Below are 16,936 nucleotides of genomic sequence, written 5' to 3' on the forward strand. Positions count from 1 at the left end.
CAGGGGACAGGGAATGGGGGGGGTTGGATTGTGGGTGTTCTGGGGGGTCTGTCAGGACTCAGCAGGGGGGGGATAGGGGTTGGGGCAGTCAGGGGACTGGGAGCAGGGGTGGGGTCCCAGGGTGGTGGGGGTCTCTGGGGGATGGTGAGGGGACAAGGAGCAGGATGGGTCGGGGATTCTGAGGGGGGCGGGCAGTCAGAGGGGCGGGCAGTGGGTGGGGGTCAGATAGGGGGCAGGTCCGCGGAAATTTTTTTTTCTATGAAACTGGTCCCTGGTGCCAAAAAGGTTGGGGACCGCTGCTTTAAATGTCTGCAGAAAGCTTTCCCGTAGTGGGTAAGCACTACGCTCATGGGGACTGGTTTCTATTATCACTTCTACCTGAGAATTACTAGGCAATTTTGGGCATGTCACTTCTGGATGGATTGGGTCCGTCAGGCCGTCGGGAAGGGACTGGAGTGGGTCGCCCGTATCAGCAGCGGCAGTGGGAGTAGCACACACTACGATGATGCAGTCAGAGGGCGATTTACCATCTCCAGAGACAATCCCAAGAACCTGCTGTATCTGCAAATGACCGGCCTGAGGCCGGAGGACACTGTGCAGGATTCACAGTGTGGGGAAGCTGGTCTGAGCTGAGACGAAAACCTCCCGTTGCGGTTACTGGCGAAAGTGCCCAGCCTGTTTCATGCTCACAGTCTGCGCGCTGGGAGCTCACAAGTGAAAGGTCTATATGAGAAAATGAGATCAGTTATGGAAAGGGGTCTAGCACCCACAACCCCTTTTTCTTCTCATTATTATTCCTCTTCCTTGATTTCACTGAAGAGCAAAGAGTTGACAGAAAAAGAGGGAAACAGTGAGGTGGCAAAAAGGGGAAACGGGAAGAGCGACAAAGGGATCTCACGAAACTGGGAGACTGGGCAAGGCAGTGTCAGCTGAAATTCGACGCTGGTAAATGCACATTGGAAAACCTAATCCCAACTATACATAGAAAATGATGGGGTCTAAATTAGTTGTTACCACTCTGGAAAGAGATCTTGGAGCCATTGTGGAGAGTTCTCTGAAAACATCCACTCAATGTGCAGCGGCATCAAAAAAGCGAACAGGATGTTGGGAATCATTAAGAAAGGGGTAGATAATCAGACAGAAAATATCATGTTGCCTCTATATAAATCCATGGGACGCCCACATCTTGAACATTGTGTACAGATGTGGCCGCCACATCTCTAAAAAGATATCTTGGAATTTGGAAAGGATCAGAAAAGGGCAACACAATGATTAGGGTGTGGAACGGCTTCCTTATAAGGAGACATTAATAATATTGGGACTTTTCAGCTTGGAAAAGAGATGACTAAAGGTGGATATGACGGAGGTCTGTAAAATCATGACGGGTGTGGAGAAAGTAAATAAGGAAGTGTTATCCTGGGAGTAATGTAGACATACCCTCAATTTACAGTTATAGCATAAGTGGGGAGTGGAGCATGAGTGGGAATGGGAGTGTGAATAACAATCGTCAATAATAATCTCCCTTCAGTGCTCCCTGAATCCTCCCTCGACTCTCCCCCAGAGAAAGAGTCCCAGGCACGCCGCTCTCGGCACGCTAATCTCAGGGAGGCTCCACTTCAAAACCTTTACTCTCCTCAGCCTTCCCCCCACAGCGTCTCCCACCTGCACTCACAGGCGGCCCCCAGGCCTGTTAAAAAGCAGAAGACAGACTTGCTCAGATCACGTTCCTAGTGTCATGGATCATTTCAATGTAGCTGGTCCCTGCTGGGAAGGGAAAGGGCCTTCCGTCCCAAATCCCTCCCAGCGCCATGGGAAATCTTCCCTCTCCAGCGGCTGTCCCATCCCAAAGGATCCCGGAGCCCGACCCCTCCCCAAACACTGACCCCACTGACAGTACGTTGCACGGCCCTTTGCCCATGGGACGGGGATCCAGATCTGAGTTCTTCCCCCACCCCCATATCACCCAACAATAACCGGGCCCTCAGTTCCTGTGTGAGGAAATACAGTCACTGCAGGGAGCTGTTCCTTCCTCCCAGGGGTCCAAAAGTGTCAGGAGGACCCCAGCACCCTTGCCCGGCGCTGCACAGACAAACAGGACGGGACAATCTGACTCCTGCCTCTGGAGCCCTGGTCTAAGCGGGGGAACGATCCCGCTATTGTGGGGAACTTTCCTGGCTTCTGCACCCCCCTGGTGAAATGGGCAAGCGGAAGGATCTGAGTCCTCGCTCCCACTTCCTTTACCCAGAGGCCCCCCTGCTCTGGAGGGCTCCCCTTCCACTCTCCTGTCTGGCAGAGACCTTGTAACTCCGACAAGGCTGGGCCCAGGGTTCCTGGGGGGCTCGACCCCCAACCCTGCTGTGGTCACCTAGGACAGGGGCCTGGGTGTCCCCACTCCGGGGGGCTCTCTCTGCACTGGGCACCTCCCTGACCCACTGATCATTACATACAGTTTAAAGCAAATCAAAATTATTTAATCAGCAATTAATTTAAAAGGGAATAAGGAGAAATGACAAAAAGGTTAAAGGAAAACACGTCACCCCGCTCTGTGGCAGGGAACATCACAGTGTCTCTGGAACGTCAGGGCAGTTCACAATCTGTTCCTCGTAGGTCCCAGGCCTCCTTCTCAGGCCCTGGCTGTGCTGCAGGGATGCTGCGGGTGGGACACTTGCTCTGGCGGTGCCCACACACCTCCAGGCTTTGGGTGGTGGGACCCTTCTTCCCGGTAAGACCCCCTCCCCGTCTGGCCTGCAAGGACCCTTGGCTGGGGGTGTCTTTCTGCGCTGGGCCCTTTGCCCAGGGTCCCCCCTTGGCTGGCCCCAGTTGCTCACCGCACCCGGCTCCAGACTGCTCCAGCTCCAGCCCCAGCTCCACTGTTCTAGCTCCAGCTCCACTCGGCCTCAGCACTGATGCTGCTGCTCTGCCTCCAGCCCCCCTAGGCGGCTTCCCTGGCCCCTCTGGCCGGCCCGGCTCTGCTCCCCAGCTCAGCTCGGACCCTGCTCCCTCCTTAGCTCGACCCCACTCTGTCTGACCCAGGCAACTCCAGCTCACAGGGAGGACGGGACCCCCCCGGCCTCCTGACTCCCTGATCAGCCTGCCCGCCCTGCCCATCCCGCTCAGAGGCTGACTGAGGCTGACTTGGAGCAATGGCCTCTCCCCATTCTTTTAGTGCTGGGAGCTGGCCAAGCAAAACACCCACTGAATGTCAGTAAGGGGACAACAGCCCCCTCCCACTGGGGCGAGTCAATCAGATCCCTGGCAGGAGGAGAATGCGTCTTGTACAAGGCGGGGACATGCAAATGAGGGAGACGGTTTCCTGTTTAAATCTGTGCCTTTCTCTGCCCAGGCTGCACCCGGAGACCCGATTCGCAGCCTCCTGGGTCTGAGCAGTTCCCAGCCAGTCGCCTGAGAACTTTCCGCTCCAGCACCAGGAAAAATTAGATTTTTGCTCCTTTTAAGTTTTGTGGTAGCAGCTTTAGAAGGTACGTTCCTCCCTCTGAATAACTGGCAGAGTTAGAGGAATATTGTGTTATCGCTATTTCTATACTGATAGTAATGGCCTGTCTTTATTCTCAGGTGTCCGGTCCCAGGGCCAGCTGGTGGAGTCTGGAAGGGTTGTGAAAAGCCCCGCAGACTCTGTCACCATCACCTGCAAAGCCTCTGGGTTCCCCGAAATCAATTACTACATGAGCTGGCTCCAACAGGATCCCGGAAACAGACTAGAATCAGTCAGTGATTCAGTGAAAGGCCGATTCACCATCTCCAAGGCTAATTCCAAGAATAAGATGTATCTGCAAATATCCGACCTGCAATCCGAGGACGTTGCTGACTATTCCTGTGCGATAGACACAGTATAACCCCTTCTCCCGGCAACTGCGAGGGGGCAGCAGTGACAGACACCCCGCTTCGGGCTTAGACAGGAGACCCGGCAACTTTGTGAACATAACTCAAATGTAATACCTTACTGTTACTCACATCTTCTTGTTAACTGTTTGAAATGGGCCATCCTGATGATCATGACAAAAGTTTTTTTCTCCTGCTGATAATAGCTCACCTTAATTGAATTGTGCCCCCACCCCATCCTTTCACATTCTCTCTCTCTATATATATCTCCTTACTGTATTTTCCACTGCATGCATCTGTTGAAGTGGGTTTCAGCCCACGAAAGCTTATGCCCAATTAAATGTGTTAGTCTCTAAGGTGCCACAAGGACTCCTCGTTCTTTCTACCGTCAGTGTCTCCCTTTCCTTCCCAGAGCCCCCCTGAGCCTGCGGTGCGCAGGTCCCTCCCTTTATGGGGGAACCCCAATCCGGAGTGAGTATGGTTTTGCGTCACTCTCCCCTCCGAGACCTGGCAGGTTGGCTCTCCCGGGGCCCGTCGCGGTGTCAGACTCACAGGACAGCCCCCGCCAGTGTACAGGAGACAAGCCCATTGCGGGACTGCTCCAGCGCCCGTCAGAGTCAATAGGGTTTATCCCCCTGCCCTCATTTGGGTTTGCCTCACACCCAATGGATGGAGCAAATTCCTCATGGCGCCAAACCCTCCGCTAGTGTAAAGTCACTGCAACTGCTTTCAGTGTCCGCGAGTTACTCCTGACTGACACCAGGGCGGCTCTGGGCCTTTCAGCAAACCGGGACCTTTATTGCAATAACGCAGCGGAAGGTGATTAGTTCATTATAACTGATGTGGGGCCCCTCGCCGTGGCGTCTCCCCCCTTCACAAGCGGTTATTGCCTCTATCCCCACAACCCCACCACGGTGAGGCCGGGGATCTATCACAGCCCCTGGTTCAGAGAGGCGGGACTGAGGCAGAGAGATGGAGGCTGGGGTATGGAGGAACCATCCCGCGTCCGGGCGGGGCTGAGGGGCAGAGCTCACCCAGCGCCTGAATAAACTCCACGCCGCTGAGCCTGGGAACGTGGCACCGCTGGGACTTTCCAAAGCGGCTCGTGGATTGTTTCCACCCACCCGCCATTGGGAAATCACTGCCCGGGCTCTGCGCTGGTGTCAATGGGTGGAGCTGAGACGTCCCAACCCACAATAAAGTTCCACGATGTCATGGAGTCCCCATGGAGATAAAAGTCTTCACTTAGCCCAGGGCTGGTACTCAGGGCATTGGGGGTAGTCGCGTGACTAACGGGGTTGGGTCCGGGTGCAGACTCACCCCTGTGGCGCCTCCTGCTGGTCTCTCAGGGAATTAGCTCAATTTCCAACCTGGAGCACCCTCTGCAGGCTGGTGATCCACTATTGCTTGGACCTCATGTCCCTCTGTGGACTCCGGTGGCCTGTTAGCTGGGGTGCTGCCCCCTGGTAGTAACCCCTTTCTTTCAGGGTCTCCCCTCCCCAGGAAAACCCCCACCCACTATCCCCACCTCAGCTCAGTATAGGGCTATTGCCAGTCATCATCTAGCCCCCACGCCCTGGGTATCAGCCTACTCAGCACTGGCAAGGGGGGTTTGGACCTGCTGCCTTGGTCTACCCCTGGGCTGCCCCCCTGCAACCTCCAGTACCTGTTAGCCCAATGCTAGGCCTCAGCCTGGGGCTTTCCAGGCTGGAGCCCCCCAGCTCCTCAGCCTTTCCCCAGCCCTGCTCCACTGCAGCCAGGCCCTGCTCCCTCTACAGGCAGAAGGAGGCTGTCTGGGCTCCTGGCTACCAGCCCTTTTATCCAGGCCAGCTGGGGCCTGATCGGTGCCTGGCCCTGCTGCGGCTGCTTCCCCAATCAGCCCAACTTTTAGAGCCGCAGCCCCCTCCAGGGCTGCTTTTTAACCCCCTCAGGGCAGGAGCGGGGAACCACCGCACCACAGGCTGGATTGATGTTTTGTGGGCCTGGCATCAAACATATTTGTGGGCCCCCATGGAGGCAATGGAGCCTGGTACTGGGGGTCGGTCCCCAGAGCGAGGGGCCAGCCAGAGGCAATGGGGCCTGGCATGGCAGGGGCACTGTTTACCAACAGGCAGTTGCCAGATGCACAGTGCCCTGCCCGGCCCTGTGCTGCCAGGTTCCCCTTCCCCTCGGGGACAGGCCCATGCTGAGCCACACAGCCCCCCTCCACCAACACCAGAACCCCCCCCCAATTCCCTATGGCCAGAGCCCCCCCGGACCTGCTATGCCCAGCACCTCCCCTCACCCCCCCTACAAATGCACAGCACCTTGCACAACACTCCCCTCGCCCAGCACCCCCCTGCCCACAGCCCCACCACCAGGGCTGCCCTTAGGATTTATGGGGCCCTGCACAGTAATATTAATCTGGTGCCCCTATGCCCACGTTGGGGCACAGCCACCACCCCCAGAAGAGCCCCCCCCAACGCTGACACACACTGAGCTTCGTACGCAGCAGACGCTGCCGCAGCCTGGGCTTGCAGCCCACTGGGGGAGAGAGGAGCCACCAAAGGACACTGAGCCACCCCGCCTCCCTCACGGCGACGGAGAGTCCCAGTTCACCACAGAGCCCCGTGGACCCTCTTCCTCACGCACAATGCGCCTCCCTAAGTACGCTCTGCCCATCGCAACTGCCCAGCACCCCGCACAGAAGCTCCATTCCCTAGAGCCCAACACACACAGATCTTCCCCCTCACCTCACAGCCCAGCACCCCCACAGACCCACTCCCCACCCCCACCTCCAGGCCGCACTCACCAGCCCTGCTGGGAGGTGACTGTGTCCGACGGGCTGAGCCGGCAGCGCAGCCAGGGCTAGTCCCGGGGCGGGGAATCGCTCCGGCCCCTCGGGAGTGCCGCGATCAGCCAGGCCAGGGCCTGCTCCGCCCGGGCTCCCTCAGGCCCCTCTTCCCTGGAGGGACCCAGCCAAGCTCCCCCACACACACACACCTGGCTGAGACTGGCCAGGCTTCTGCACCAGTCCCAGGCAGCTCAGCTCCGGGGAGACAGGCCATACCCGGAGCCAGAGGGGCTCTGGGGTCCAGCCAGGGGCAGAGAGGAGCAGGGAGCGGGGCCAGGGGGTGGAGAGGAGCCCTCGGCCTGAGGAGGAAGTGGTGGGTGGGGGGAGCCAGCGGGGTCTCGGGGTGCAGTGCTGGAGCAGGCTGGGGCACCTCTGAGCATGAGCCCGGCTCCATGGAGCCACTGGGGCCATTGTCAACCCGGCCCTGGTGACTAAGGGTTGTGGAAAGGAACACGACGGGATTCACTGGGATGGCTCAGGGAGAGGCGGCGCTGAGGGAGAAGCAGAGGCATGTTCGTGGGGGTCAACGGGGGCACTAGGGTCACACAACGCAGGTCCCACTGAATGAGATTTGGCCCAGGACTAAAATGCTGGTCTGTAGCATTCTCTGGTGTTCGCGTCCCTGCTGATATTCTAGGCTCAGTGTCGACATCTAACAGCCTCACAGATTTTCTTTTGCCAATAAAGGGATTTTCTCCCCGTGACGCTCTCATTTGAAATAATTGGCAGTGGCTCTGTGTTGGGGATGGTCGGTCTGAGCAGCAGCCCTTGTGCTTCAGATGGGGTGGCCACCTGGTGGCTAGAAGGGAACAAATTCCAGTGTTCCAGAGTCTGATCCTGCAGCTTCCCTCACCCATGTGAGGGGACGTGAGGCTCAAAGCCCAGCCCACAGAGCAGTTCAAAGACAAGAGCTGAACCAGATGAGCAGAGGGCTGGGGAGTCAGGACTCCTGGGTTCTACCCCACAACTCTGAGGGGAAAGGGATCTAGTGGTTGTGGGGGGCTGGTGGGAGTCAGGAGCACCCGATGAAACTACTGAGCAGCAGCCACAAGGACCATGGAGCCCAGACTGTCTGTGCTCTTTACTCTCTCCAGCAGGCAGCCGCGGTGACACTGGGTCCATGTTCAGTGCTCAGAGCGAGGTTGCTTTATCCTGCAGTGGTGGGTACGGCTGGTGGTTTTACTTTCTCATACAGTGGGCCACACATAATGCAGTTGAATAGTGAGGGTGGTTTGCTCTTCTGTTCCCCTGTCTTTGGTGGCACTTGGAGCACATTGTAGGCAGCCATTAGCTCAGTCTTCATGCCTATGTGTGGTGGGAAAGGAAGTTGACTTGTCCGAACGCCAGGCAATGGCAGTGCTGGGAACCAAATCCTTTCTACCCTCTTCCCCTGCTCGAACCCTGCAGACCCAAATCCCTCCTCGAGCTGCGGATGGAACCCAGGAGTCCTGACTCTCAGCCTCCTGCCCTCCCCCCAACTCTAAGGAGGAGACACAACTTCCCTCCCAGTACTGAAATGAAATGAAATGGAGATATCCTATCTCCTAGAACTGGAAGGGACCTTGAAAGGTCATCGAGCCCAGCCCCCTGCCTTCGCTAGCACAGGGGTCCCCAACCTTTTCAGGACCAGGGACCGGTCGGGAGCGCTCGTCCCGCGGCTCAGCTGGACCGCCCGCAGGCACGCCTGCGGCAGCTCAACCAGAGCCGGTGGGCCTCCCGCAGGCGTGCCTGCGGGCGGTCCAGCTGAGCCACGCGACCAGCGAACCATCCGCAGTCATGCCTGCGGGAGGTCCACCGGAGCGCTGGGAGCAGCGGACCTCCCGCAGGCATGACTGCGGAGGGAGCGCTCGTCCCGCGGCTCGGGTAGACCTCCCGCAGGCACGCCTGCGGGAGGTCCACTGGGTCGGTTCGCGGCCCAGTTTCTAAGAGGCCGCGGCCCGGTACCGGGCCGCGGACCGGGGGTTGGGGACCCCTGCGCTAGCAGGACCAAGTACTGATTTTGCCCCAGATTCCCTAAGTGCCCCCTCAAGGATTGAACTCACAACCCTGGGTTTAGCAGGACAATGCTCAAACCACTGAGTTATCTATCCCCCAATAATGAGTTGCATGTTTAATGTAAGAGGCCCTCCACTCAAAGCATAACAGATGACCCAAACCCAACCTGCTCGGGCCCATCACTATGAGGAGTCTGACACACAGATTGGAAAATACTTGCAGTAGGTCGGTACGAGGGAAGGTGCAGGGCACCCAGGGGGCAGTGGGGCAGATGGAGCACTGAAACATGGCATCTTGATACCTGGCGCTATCAGGAAATGTGCCGCCATACGGCCGATGCTTTTCCCGGGACACCTGGGAAGGTGGGTCCCAGAAATAAAAGAGGTGGCGTGTTAGGAGTATTAGTGTCAATGTAGGATCCAGGCCTGTAGTTTCGCCTGAGATAGGACTTTGAGTTCGGCTTGCTTGGTGGGTTTTGGATCTACAGTTCTACTAATACGTGTGAACAAAGACAGACACTGTAACTGTAGCTTTTGCCTAAACCCGCTGGGTTTGTGAGTATAATGGGACTAGATAAGAGCAGTTAAAGTGTTACTGGGCATGGGGGGAGGGTAATAGACAAGCCCACACTTGAAGGCTGCCTCAACTCCTTGCCCCTCCCAGGGGGTACCACAGGGGTGGGACGAAGACCCCAACTCACGACCCTCCGAAACGGAACATGACCATAGGCTGTAAGGGGTGGGAGTAGGGCCGTGCCTTGCAGGTATATTTGGGCCTACTAAGAAGGAGGAGGTGGGAAATGGGGACTAGGGATGGGGAGCGGGGACACAGGCGCTGTCAGAGCTGGGAACTACCCCAATAACCGTGGCATTTGCCTGCACTTCAGACTTCTGGTCTTCTGCTTTCTGTCTGCGCGACAGGAACTGAGGGAGGGGGTGAAGGGGAAGCCCTCTAACAGCCCCTCCTAGAGCTGCAGCTAGAACCCAAGAGTCCTGGGTCCCCTCCTGGGTTCTCTGGGCTGCACTGTGCTGCCCCTGAGTCTATAACTCCGTGTGTCCATCCTGCACAGCCCAGACCACATCAGGCCAAGGCTGGGCTGCGATCCAGGCAGCGGTGCTGGAACAATGTGTATAGGGGAGCTGAGAGCCACTGTAAACCCTGGATATAATGGAAACCACTTCAAGCCGCACCCCCCCGTACTGCTAGTGCCAGCACCTATGGGTCCAGGGCAGAGTTAAGGGGATTTCAGGCAGCACCTTCACTCTGCATTGCCAGGGGAGTCAGTGCTCAGCCCCGTGACTGGGTCCCAGCTCAGCTTGACCCTTGACCTGGGGATTCACGAGGTTCTGGGGGTGATGCCCAGTCTAGTACTTGGTGTAGGAGCCGTTTCCCCAGCACAGGGAACCCAGAGGGTCTGATTCCACCCAGCCGAGCGGGAGCTGGAGTGGGTCTGGCCCTGCTTTAACCCTTTGAGTTCTCAGCACAGCCTTCAGATGGGCAGCTCTCAGCCCTGGGGAGAGGGGGGATGGATGGGCCCAGCCATGGGCAGTGGAATGGCTGTGGGGGCAGGGAGGGTGGGGTAAGACACCCAGGGGTGCAAGAAGGGGGGTGGCCCCAGTAACTCCTGAGGAGACACGTACACACAATCCCACACACAGACCTACACACGCTCTCTCCCTATGCCCTGGGACGGTGCCCACATTCCCAGTCTCTCCCTGCCTAGAGACCACGGACAGTTCCCTTCACCGCAGGGAGATCTCCACCTCCAAGCCTAGTAACCACCCCCCTTTGCCATGAAAGCACATAGATCAGTGACCCCTCCCGGCAGTGTGTGTGGGGGGGCAGGATCTGCCGCACCCCTGCCCCCTCCACTCCCACACAAGACCCTGGGCACAGTGGGGAAGGGGTGCAGGGACCTGCCAGGAACAGGCAGCCCAGCGTCATGAGCTGCTGCGACAGTGCAGGGCCCTGGGGGGTTAAAGGCACCGGCTCCTCCCAGGTCCAAGGGTCGCTGTGCCTGGCAGGGCCTCCAAAGGCTGAGTGGCGCTGGCTCGGCCCGGGTCCAAGAGTTACTGAGGGGGGAGGGGAGAGCAGAGGGCCTGGTCGTGTTACACAACCCCACAGAGGGCTCCCACCCCAGGCACGGGACTGTTCTCCCAGCTACAGACACCAGCGCAGGCCCTTGAGTTGTTCCGGGAGCGCGCCAAGGAATCAGCTCGACTGGCGCCAAGGTGCAGCTGGCTCTGGGGTGGGAGAGCCAAGTAACAGCCTCACCCTGCTCCCTGCAGATTGAGCCTCCCATTGCCAGGCTGAGGCGCTGGACTTTCAGGAGAGAGGACCCCCCACACCGCTCCCTGCAGCACAGCTCCCCGAGTAGCGCATAGGGACCCACACTGACGCCGGGAGTCTGTCTCTGTCCCAGCCCTGCCATGGCGCGTGAATACTTCACCCACAAGGGAGTGCTGTTCCCACGCCTGGATTATTCCCCCGAGAAGCTGAGCTACGTGGAGGATGAATTCCAGGTGCAGGACGACGACGTCTTCAACATCACCTACCCCAAGTCAGGTAGGGGAGAGCGTGTGTGTGTGTGTGTGTGTGTGTGTGTGTGTGTGTGTGTGTGTGTGTAGGGGGCTCCTGACACACACAGGGACATTAGATGGAAACACCAAACCCGTCACATGACCTGATTTCCTAGACGCCAGACTCCGGGTACCCCCCTTCCCGCCCAGGGTGAGACAAAGCAGGCTGCTCCCTGGGGCCCAACTCGCCCACCTGGTGCTGGGCTGGCTCTCTGCAGACCCACTCTGATCACAGGCTTTCTCCAGAGCCACCGGCAGGGCCAGGAGACCCCTGGCACAGCAAAGTGAGAGCTTCTGATTTTAGCTTTGGGGGGGAGGGACAGCTCAGTGGTTTGAGCATTGGCCTGCTAAACCCAGGGTTGTGAGTTCAATCCTTGAGGGGGCCATTTAGGGAACTGAGGTAAAAATCTGTCTGGAGATTGGTCCTGCTTTGAGCAGGGGGTTGGACTAGATACCCCCTGAGGTCCCTTCCAACCCTGATCTTCTATGGTTCTATGAATGCACCTCGGGGGCTGGGGGCCAGGTTCTCTGCCTGGCTCTGGGAGCAGAGGGGGACCTAGCAGGTTGAGGGGTTGTTTCAGGCCCATTAACCCTTTCACCCCCAGGCACTAACTGGATGCTGGAGATTCTGAGTCTGATCCGTTGTGGCGGGGACCCCGGCTGGGTGCACAGCGTGCTGAACTGGGAGCGGGCGCCCTGGGTGGAGAACCACCTGGGGCTGGAGGCTGCCCTGAAATACCCCCCGCCCCGGCTGCTCTGCTCCCACCTCCCCGTCCAGCTCTTCCCCAAGTCCCTGCAGCGCTCCAAGGCCAAGGTGAGAGGCGGGAGAGCAGGGGCTGCGGGTCGGGATTGAGGGGCACTGACAGGGCTGTGTGTCGGGAGGGGGGTGAATCCAGCGCTGCTGCTGGGTGTGAGTTACAGCAATGTGGGCGTGCGAAGGAGCAGGCAGCGGGGTGCGGCGACTCCTTCTCCCTCCAGAGAGGGTGGGGAGGTGACGGCCCAGGATGAGTGGCTAATTGCTGGGTTCACTTGGCATCCCCCTCCCCTGATTGGTAGTGACCCCCCGTCTCCTCCCCCCAGATCATCTACACCCTGCGCTGCCCCAAGGACGTCCTGGTCTCGCTGTACCACTTCTCCAAGCTGCTCCGCCTCTTCAAGGACCTTGGCTCACTGGACTCCTTCCTCGAGGACTTCCTGAGCGGGAACGGTGAGCAGCACCCCGGGGTCCTCGGGGGCCCTGCTGCAGCTAGGGATACGCAGGCACCCTCCTCCCAGCCAATGCCTGGGCTCCCAGCCACTCACTGATGGGATCCAGTTTGTGCATCCCCAGCCAGCTCTGAGCTGCCCTTTGCCCAGGGCCCAGCACAGCTTAATAGGCTGCTGCACGGCCATCCGGCTGCGCACCATGGAGGGAACTTAGGTGGAGGTAGTGCTTAAGTTGTGCCAGGGCCCTGGCACCTCCGGGCCTGGCAGTTCAGGGCCCCGGCACCTCCGGGCTGGCTGCATCAGTTATGAATGTAAAAAAATTGCTTGAGCCCCGGCACCACTTTAATTATAAATTAAACAGCGGGTGGAGGGGCCGGGTGGTGCCAGCTCTGGGGTCACCGTGCCGCTCTCCCCTGCACAGTGGCCTACGGCTCCTGGTTCGACCACGTCACCGGCTGGATGGGGCTGAAGGGCAACGAGAACTTCTTCTCCATCACCTACGAGGAGCTGCAGCAGGTAGATAAACCCCCCCTTGGGCCACACCCACATAACTCCACCCCCTGGTGACACCCTCACATAGCCCCTCCAGCCACCCCACACATAGCCCCCCCGAGCCACCCCCACACGTAACCCCGCCCCAAAGGCATCCCCACATGTAACCCCTCCCCTGAGCCACCCCCACACGTAACCCCGCCCCTGAGCCACCCCACATGTAGCCCCGCCCCAGGCCCCCAGCCAGGTGGTGTTCTAGGGTGTTGCCAGCCCCAGCTCCCCAGGCCTCGGCGCCCATGTCCTGGGTGTTGGCTCCTCCTGGCTTTTGCATTCCTCTACCCCTGGCCTGGAACAGGGTCTGACCTCAGGTGGCCAACATGGCTCATGGCCAAGGCCCTCTGCCCTTGAAGGCGTCTCTGCCTCAGCCCCCAGTGGGGAGCAGGACCCTGCGGGGGGAGGGAACTGAGGCACACGTGGGCCATAAAATTGTCACCCTAAAATCACCCTCTTCACGGCAGCGGGTGTCTCCCCCAGGACCCGCGGGGCAGCGTGCGGAGAATCTGCCACTTCCTGGGGAAGGAGCTGAGTGAGGAGCAAGTGGCCGCGGTGGTGGAGAACGCCTCCTTCCAGAGCATGAAGGGGAACAAAATGTCCAACTTCTCCCAGCTGAGGGACGAGTACATGGACCACCAGGATGGGGAGCTCCTGAGGAAAGCTGAGTCCAGGCCTGGGCTAGCAGGGGGCTGCGAGCTGGGACTGAGGGGCACCAGCAGAGCTGCGGGGGCAGGGCTGGGGGGCAGGGGCTGTGGGTAGGGAGTGAGGGGCACCCTAGACTATGTTCGCCTTTGTCTAGACAGATTGTAAGCTCTTTGGAGAGGGTCTCTCACTGTGTGTCTGGGCAGTGCCTGGCACAACGAGGCTCTGATCTCAGCTGGGGCAGGGCCTGTCTCTGGGCAGCGCCTGGCACAACAGGGCCCTGATCTCAGCTGGGGTTTCCAGCAATATGTAAACAGTAACAGTTTTGCCCTATGCTGGCCCTGTGTTAAAGATTCTGTCCTGGGCTCTTAAGCCCAGTACTTCTGATCAACTAGTACGGTTCCCTGTTTGCAATATGCGATATTAATACTTTCCAACAGCCGCTACGTTTGCTCATTTAAAAGAAAACAGAAGAAATCAAATATCTCTGTGTAGCACTTGTTTCCTGTTCGCCCAGGGTGATGAACGTGGCTATTTATACCTGACGAGCTGCGGGTCGGTGGTCACTGTGCTAAATGTGCTTTTCAACAACTCTGCCGGGTCTGGGGCAGGCGGTTAAGGCGCTGGGGATCGGGGCCTCAGCCCTTCAGGTGAAAGTTTCACGGCCCTTTGAAGTGAGGGATCAGGGGCACAGCTCCCCCTGCAGAGGGCGCTGTGGGGGTCAGCATGCATTGGGGTGTCTCCCCATCCACCTACCCAGGCAGAAGAGTGGGCCATGCATCCGCTCAGAGCCATGGGCCCATCTGCCCTGGTATCCTCCCTGCCAGCCTGGATCGGACCAACAGCTCAGCTTATGCGCCATGCTCCTGTGCTGGGGAGCACTGGGGGCACCCACTGACTCAAAAAGCCCAAACGGTGCCGCTCCGTCCCAGCCTTGCCATTGTAACCACTAGCGCTCCCTCTGCTGCCGAACAGAACCCAGGCGTCCTGATTCCCAGCCCCCAAGGTTGTCCGCTAGATATTAGCCTCACGTGGGGCTAGAACCCAGGAATCTTGACTCCGAGGTCCCCGCTGCTTGAACCACTAGAGCCTCCTACCCACACGAGCCCCATTGCATAGATGCTGCATAACCACCCAAAAGGCAGCCCCTGCCCTCGAAAGCTTCCAGGCCAGGACCACCACTGGGAGCACATGGGCGTGGTGAGCAGGGTCTCAGCTGCCCACGCATTGGCAAGGTTTCTGAAGGCATCATGGCAAAGGACAGTTGTTTGACGGTGGGGGTGGATGCTGGTGTGGAGCCTCCCCTTCTCGTGGAGCTGTCAAGCCAGCTGCTCTCCTCCAGCCTCGGCAGCAGAGGTTGTTCGTTAATCTGTCTAAATCCCTCTGTATTATTTGCTGGTTTGTGGCATTAGCGAGGGGTGGAATTGCCTCCTGCCGGGGCTTGCCTGACTGGCCCCTGAGCATCAGCCTTGGAGGGCAGGCAGAAGCCAAAGGACACGCCGAGGCGCCGAGAACCCAGGAATCTTGGGGCTCAGTAACGAGTTGCTGCGCTAACCCCCTAGACTCTGCTCCCCTCCCACAGCTGGGAAGAGAACCCAGGCGTCCTGACTCCCAGCCCTCAGCCACTGGATCCCACTCCCCGTCCCCTCCCACAGCTGGGAAGAGAACCCAGGCGTCCTGACTCCCAACCCTCAGCCACTGGATCCTACTCCCCTCTCAGAGCTGGGAAGAGAACCCAGGCGTCCTGACCTGCAGCCTCCCGTGCTCTAATCCCTGGTCCCCAGTCTCCTCCCATAGTGGGGCCTGGCTTCCGAGCCTCCTCTCGCTATTGCAGTTGAAAGAAAGAAGAGACTCCGTTTGTTTTAGAAACAATCTCGCTTTTTCTACCTTTTGCCACTAGGTGGCGAGGCAGCTGAGTGTAAAAAATAAAAGCGGCCCAGTGAGGGTTGCCCTGGGGCCAGCACAGAGGGTGGGGGTGGGGGGGCTTCCAGAGAGAGCTGTTCTGGGGAGACTGGGGCAGGGCCCGGAGGAGATCCATGTTCCAGTCAGTCCCCTAGCGAGCAAGGCTGGGCCTGTGGTTAAACGAGGACTCGGAAGAGCTGAGTTCAAGTCATGCCTGTGCCACAGAACCGCTGTGTTGCCCTCAGCAAGCCCCTGCATCACTCTGTGCCTCAGTTTCCCATCTTTAACACGGGACACAGACTGACCCTGGTTGTGCAGCACCCAGCACAGTGGGGCCCCCTAGCGCAGGGATTGTCTCTTGCTGTGTCCGGGCAGCGCCTGCCCCCCGCCCCAGACTCTGTTGCTATTTTAATACAAAAATAATCCTTGGAATTATTCTCTTTGCTTAAAGAGAAGGAACAAAATGATTCAAAATAGGAAAAATGCAACAGAAATTGTCAAAGAGAGAATTAAAAAAAAACAACAGATCGAACGGTTTAATGGGGACATACTTGACCGAGTACCACGTGGGGCCTTAAAAAGCCACCCAGTTCTCTGTTCTATGTTCACATGGAAAATCTCAGGGCATTTTGGTAAGCACCGGGGTAAACTTTGCTCTGCAGCTGTGACATGGTATCCGTGTCCCACCCCAGAGACAACTGCATTCCTCCCCAACTGTGATGTGCAGCTGTTCAACACCAGGTGTCTCCCCCCGAGCAGTGGCTGTATTTCTGCATTGGCTGAATCAGCCCTGTGCAGCTGCTAAGCGGCTGTTCCTGGCCAGAGGTGGCTGCATGTGTCTGGCGCAAGGCAATAGCTGTGAAGAAACCAAATTGGCAGCTGAGCTTTCTGTCCGTGTGCGCGGATCACTGGACTCTGAATGCTGAGTGTGCGAGTGAACACGCTTACGCACGAAGCCGAGCTGACGTGTTCCACCCAGCAGAAGGCATCGGCGGACACCCGCGGGTCCCAAACATTAACAACCTGTGAACCCCTTTCACTAAAACGTCAAGTCTCGCGAACCCCCTCCTAAACATTTGTTTTTATGACATGCTTATTACACACTATTATTATTATTTATCATAAAAAACAAATGTCATATTTCCAAGATCACGGCTTTTATAATTTCTACTCGGGGAAAGGAGAAAATCCCTGGAAATATTCATTTTTAGGAGGGGGGGATGGGGTCGGGGGGGTGCGCGACTCAGAGGGGCTGGGCTCAGAGCTGGGGGTCAGGGTGGTGGGGGATGAGGTCGTGGGGTGCCAGGCGCTGAGAAGCTGGGGGGTGGGGGAAGGTAATGGCAGATGGGGGGATCCTCTGACATTCTTGTGGGGGCCCCTGCAGGACCCGGGG

General features: G+C 58.3%; 1 protein-coding gene, 1 long non-coding RNA gene and 1 gene segment (V, D, J or C); 2 read left to right on the top strand and 1 right to left on the bottom strand.

Moving 5' to 3' along the window:
- Window positions 1-417: 417 nt before the first annotated feature.
- On the top strand, window positions 418-3,919 carry LOC123351994. The segment is given in 3 exon segments: window positions 418-608; window positions 3,457-3,479; window positions 3,574-3,919. Coding segments are annotated over 3 exon segments (495 nt in total).
- Window positions 3,920-10,838: 6,919 nt separating this feature from the next.
- Window positions 10,839-16,936, bottom strand: part of LOC123351453 — an 83,696-nt gene continuing 77,598 nt past the window's right edge. Inside the window, exon 3 of the long non-coding RNA XR_006574029.1 lies at window positions 10,839-10,990. This is a non-coding gene — a long non-coding RNA (uncharacterized LOC123351453). The remainder of the gene's footprint in view (window positions 10,991-16,936) is intronic.
- The window catches only part of LOC123351450 (sulfotransferase 2B1-like), a 38,079-nt gene continuing 32,136 nt past the window's right edge, over window positions 10,994-16,936 (top strand). Inside the window, exons 1-5 of one of the 3 annotated variants that reach the window (XM_044990798.1) lie at window positions 10,994-11,233; window positions 11,853-12,061; window positions 12,328-12,454; window positions 12,875-12,969; window positions 13,480-13,768. In XM_044990798.1, the coding sequence (XP_044846733.1) occupies window positions 11,098-11,233; window positions 11,853-12,061; window positions 12,328-12,454; window positions 12,875-12,969; window positions 13,480-13,758 (846 nt within the window). In that variant the 5' untranslated portion in view covers window positions 10,994-11,097 and the 3' untranslated portion in view covers window positions 13,759-13,768. Of the gene's footprint in view, window positions 11,234-11,852; window positions 12,062-12,327; window positions 12,455-12,874; window positions 12,970-13,463; window positions 13,769-16,936 lie in introns of those variants that run through there. The other 2 variants (XM_044990799.1, XM_044990800.1) reach the window with 2 other exon arrangements.

Source organism: Mauremys mutica, chromosome 17 (assembly GCF_020497125.1).
Source record: "Mauremys mutica isolate MM-2020 ecotype Southern chromosome 17, ASM2049712v1, whole genome shotgun sequence".
NCBI lineage: Eukaryota > Metazoa > Chordata > Testudines > Geoemydidae > Mauremys > Mauremys mutica.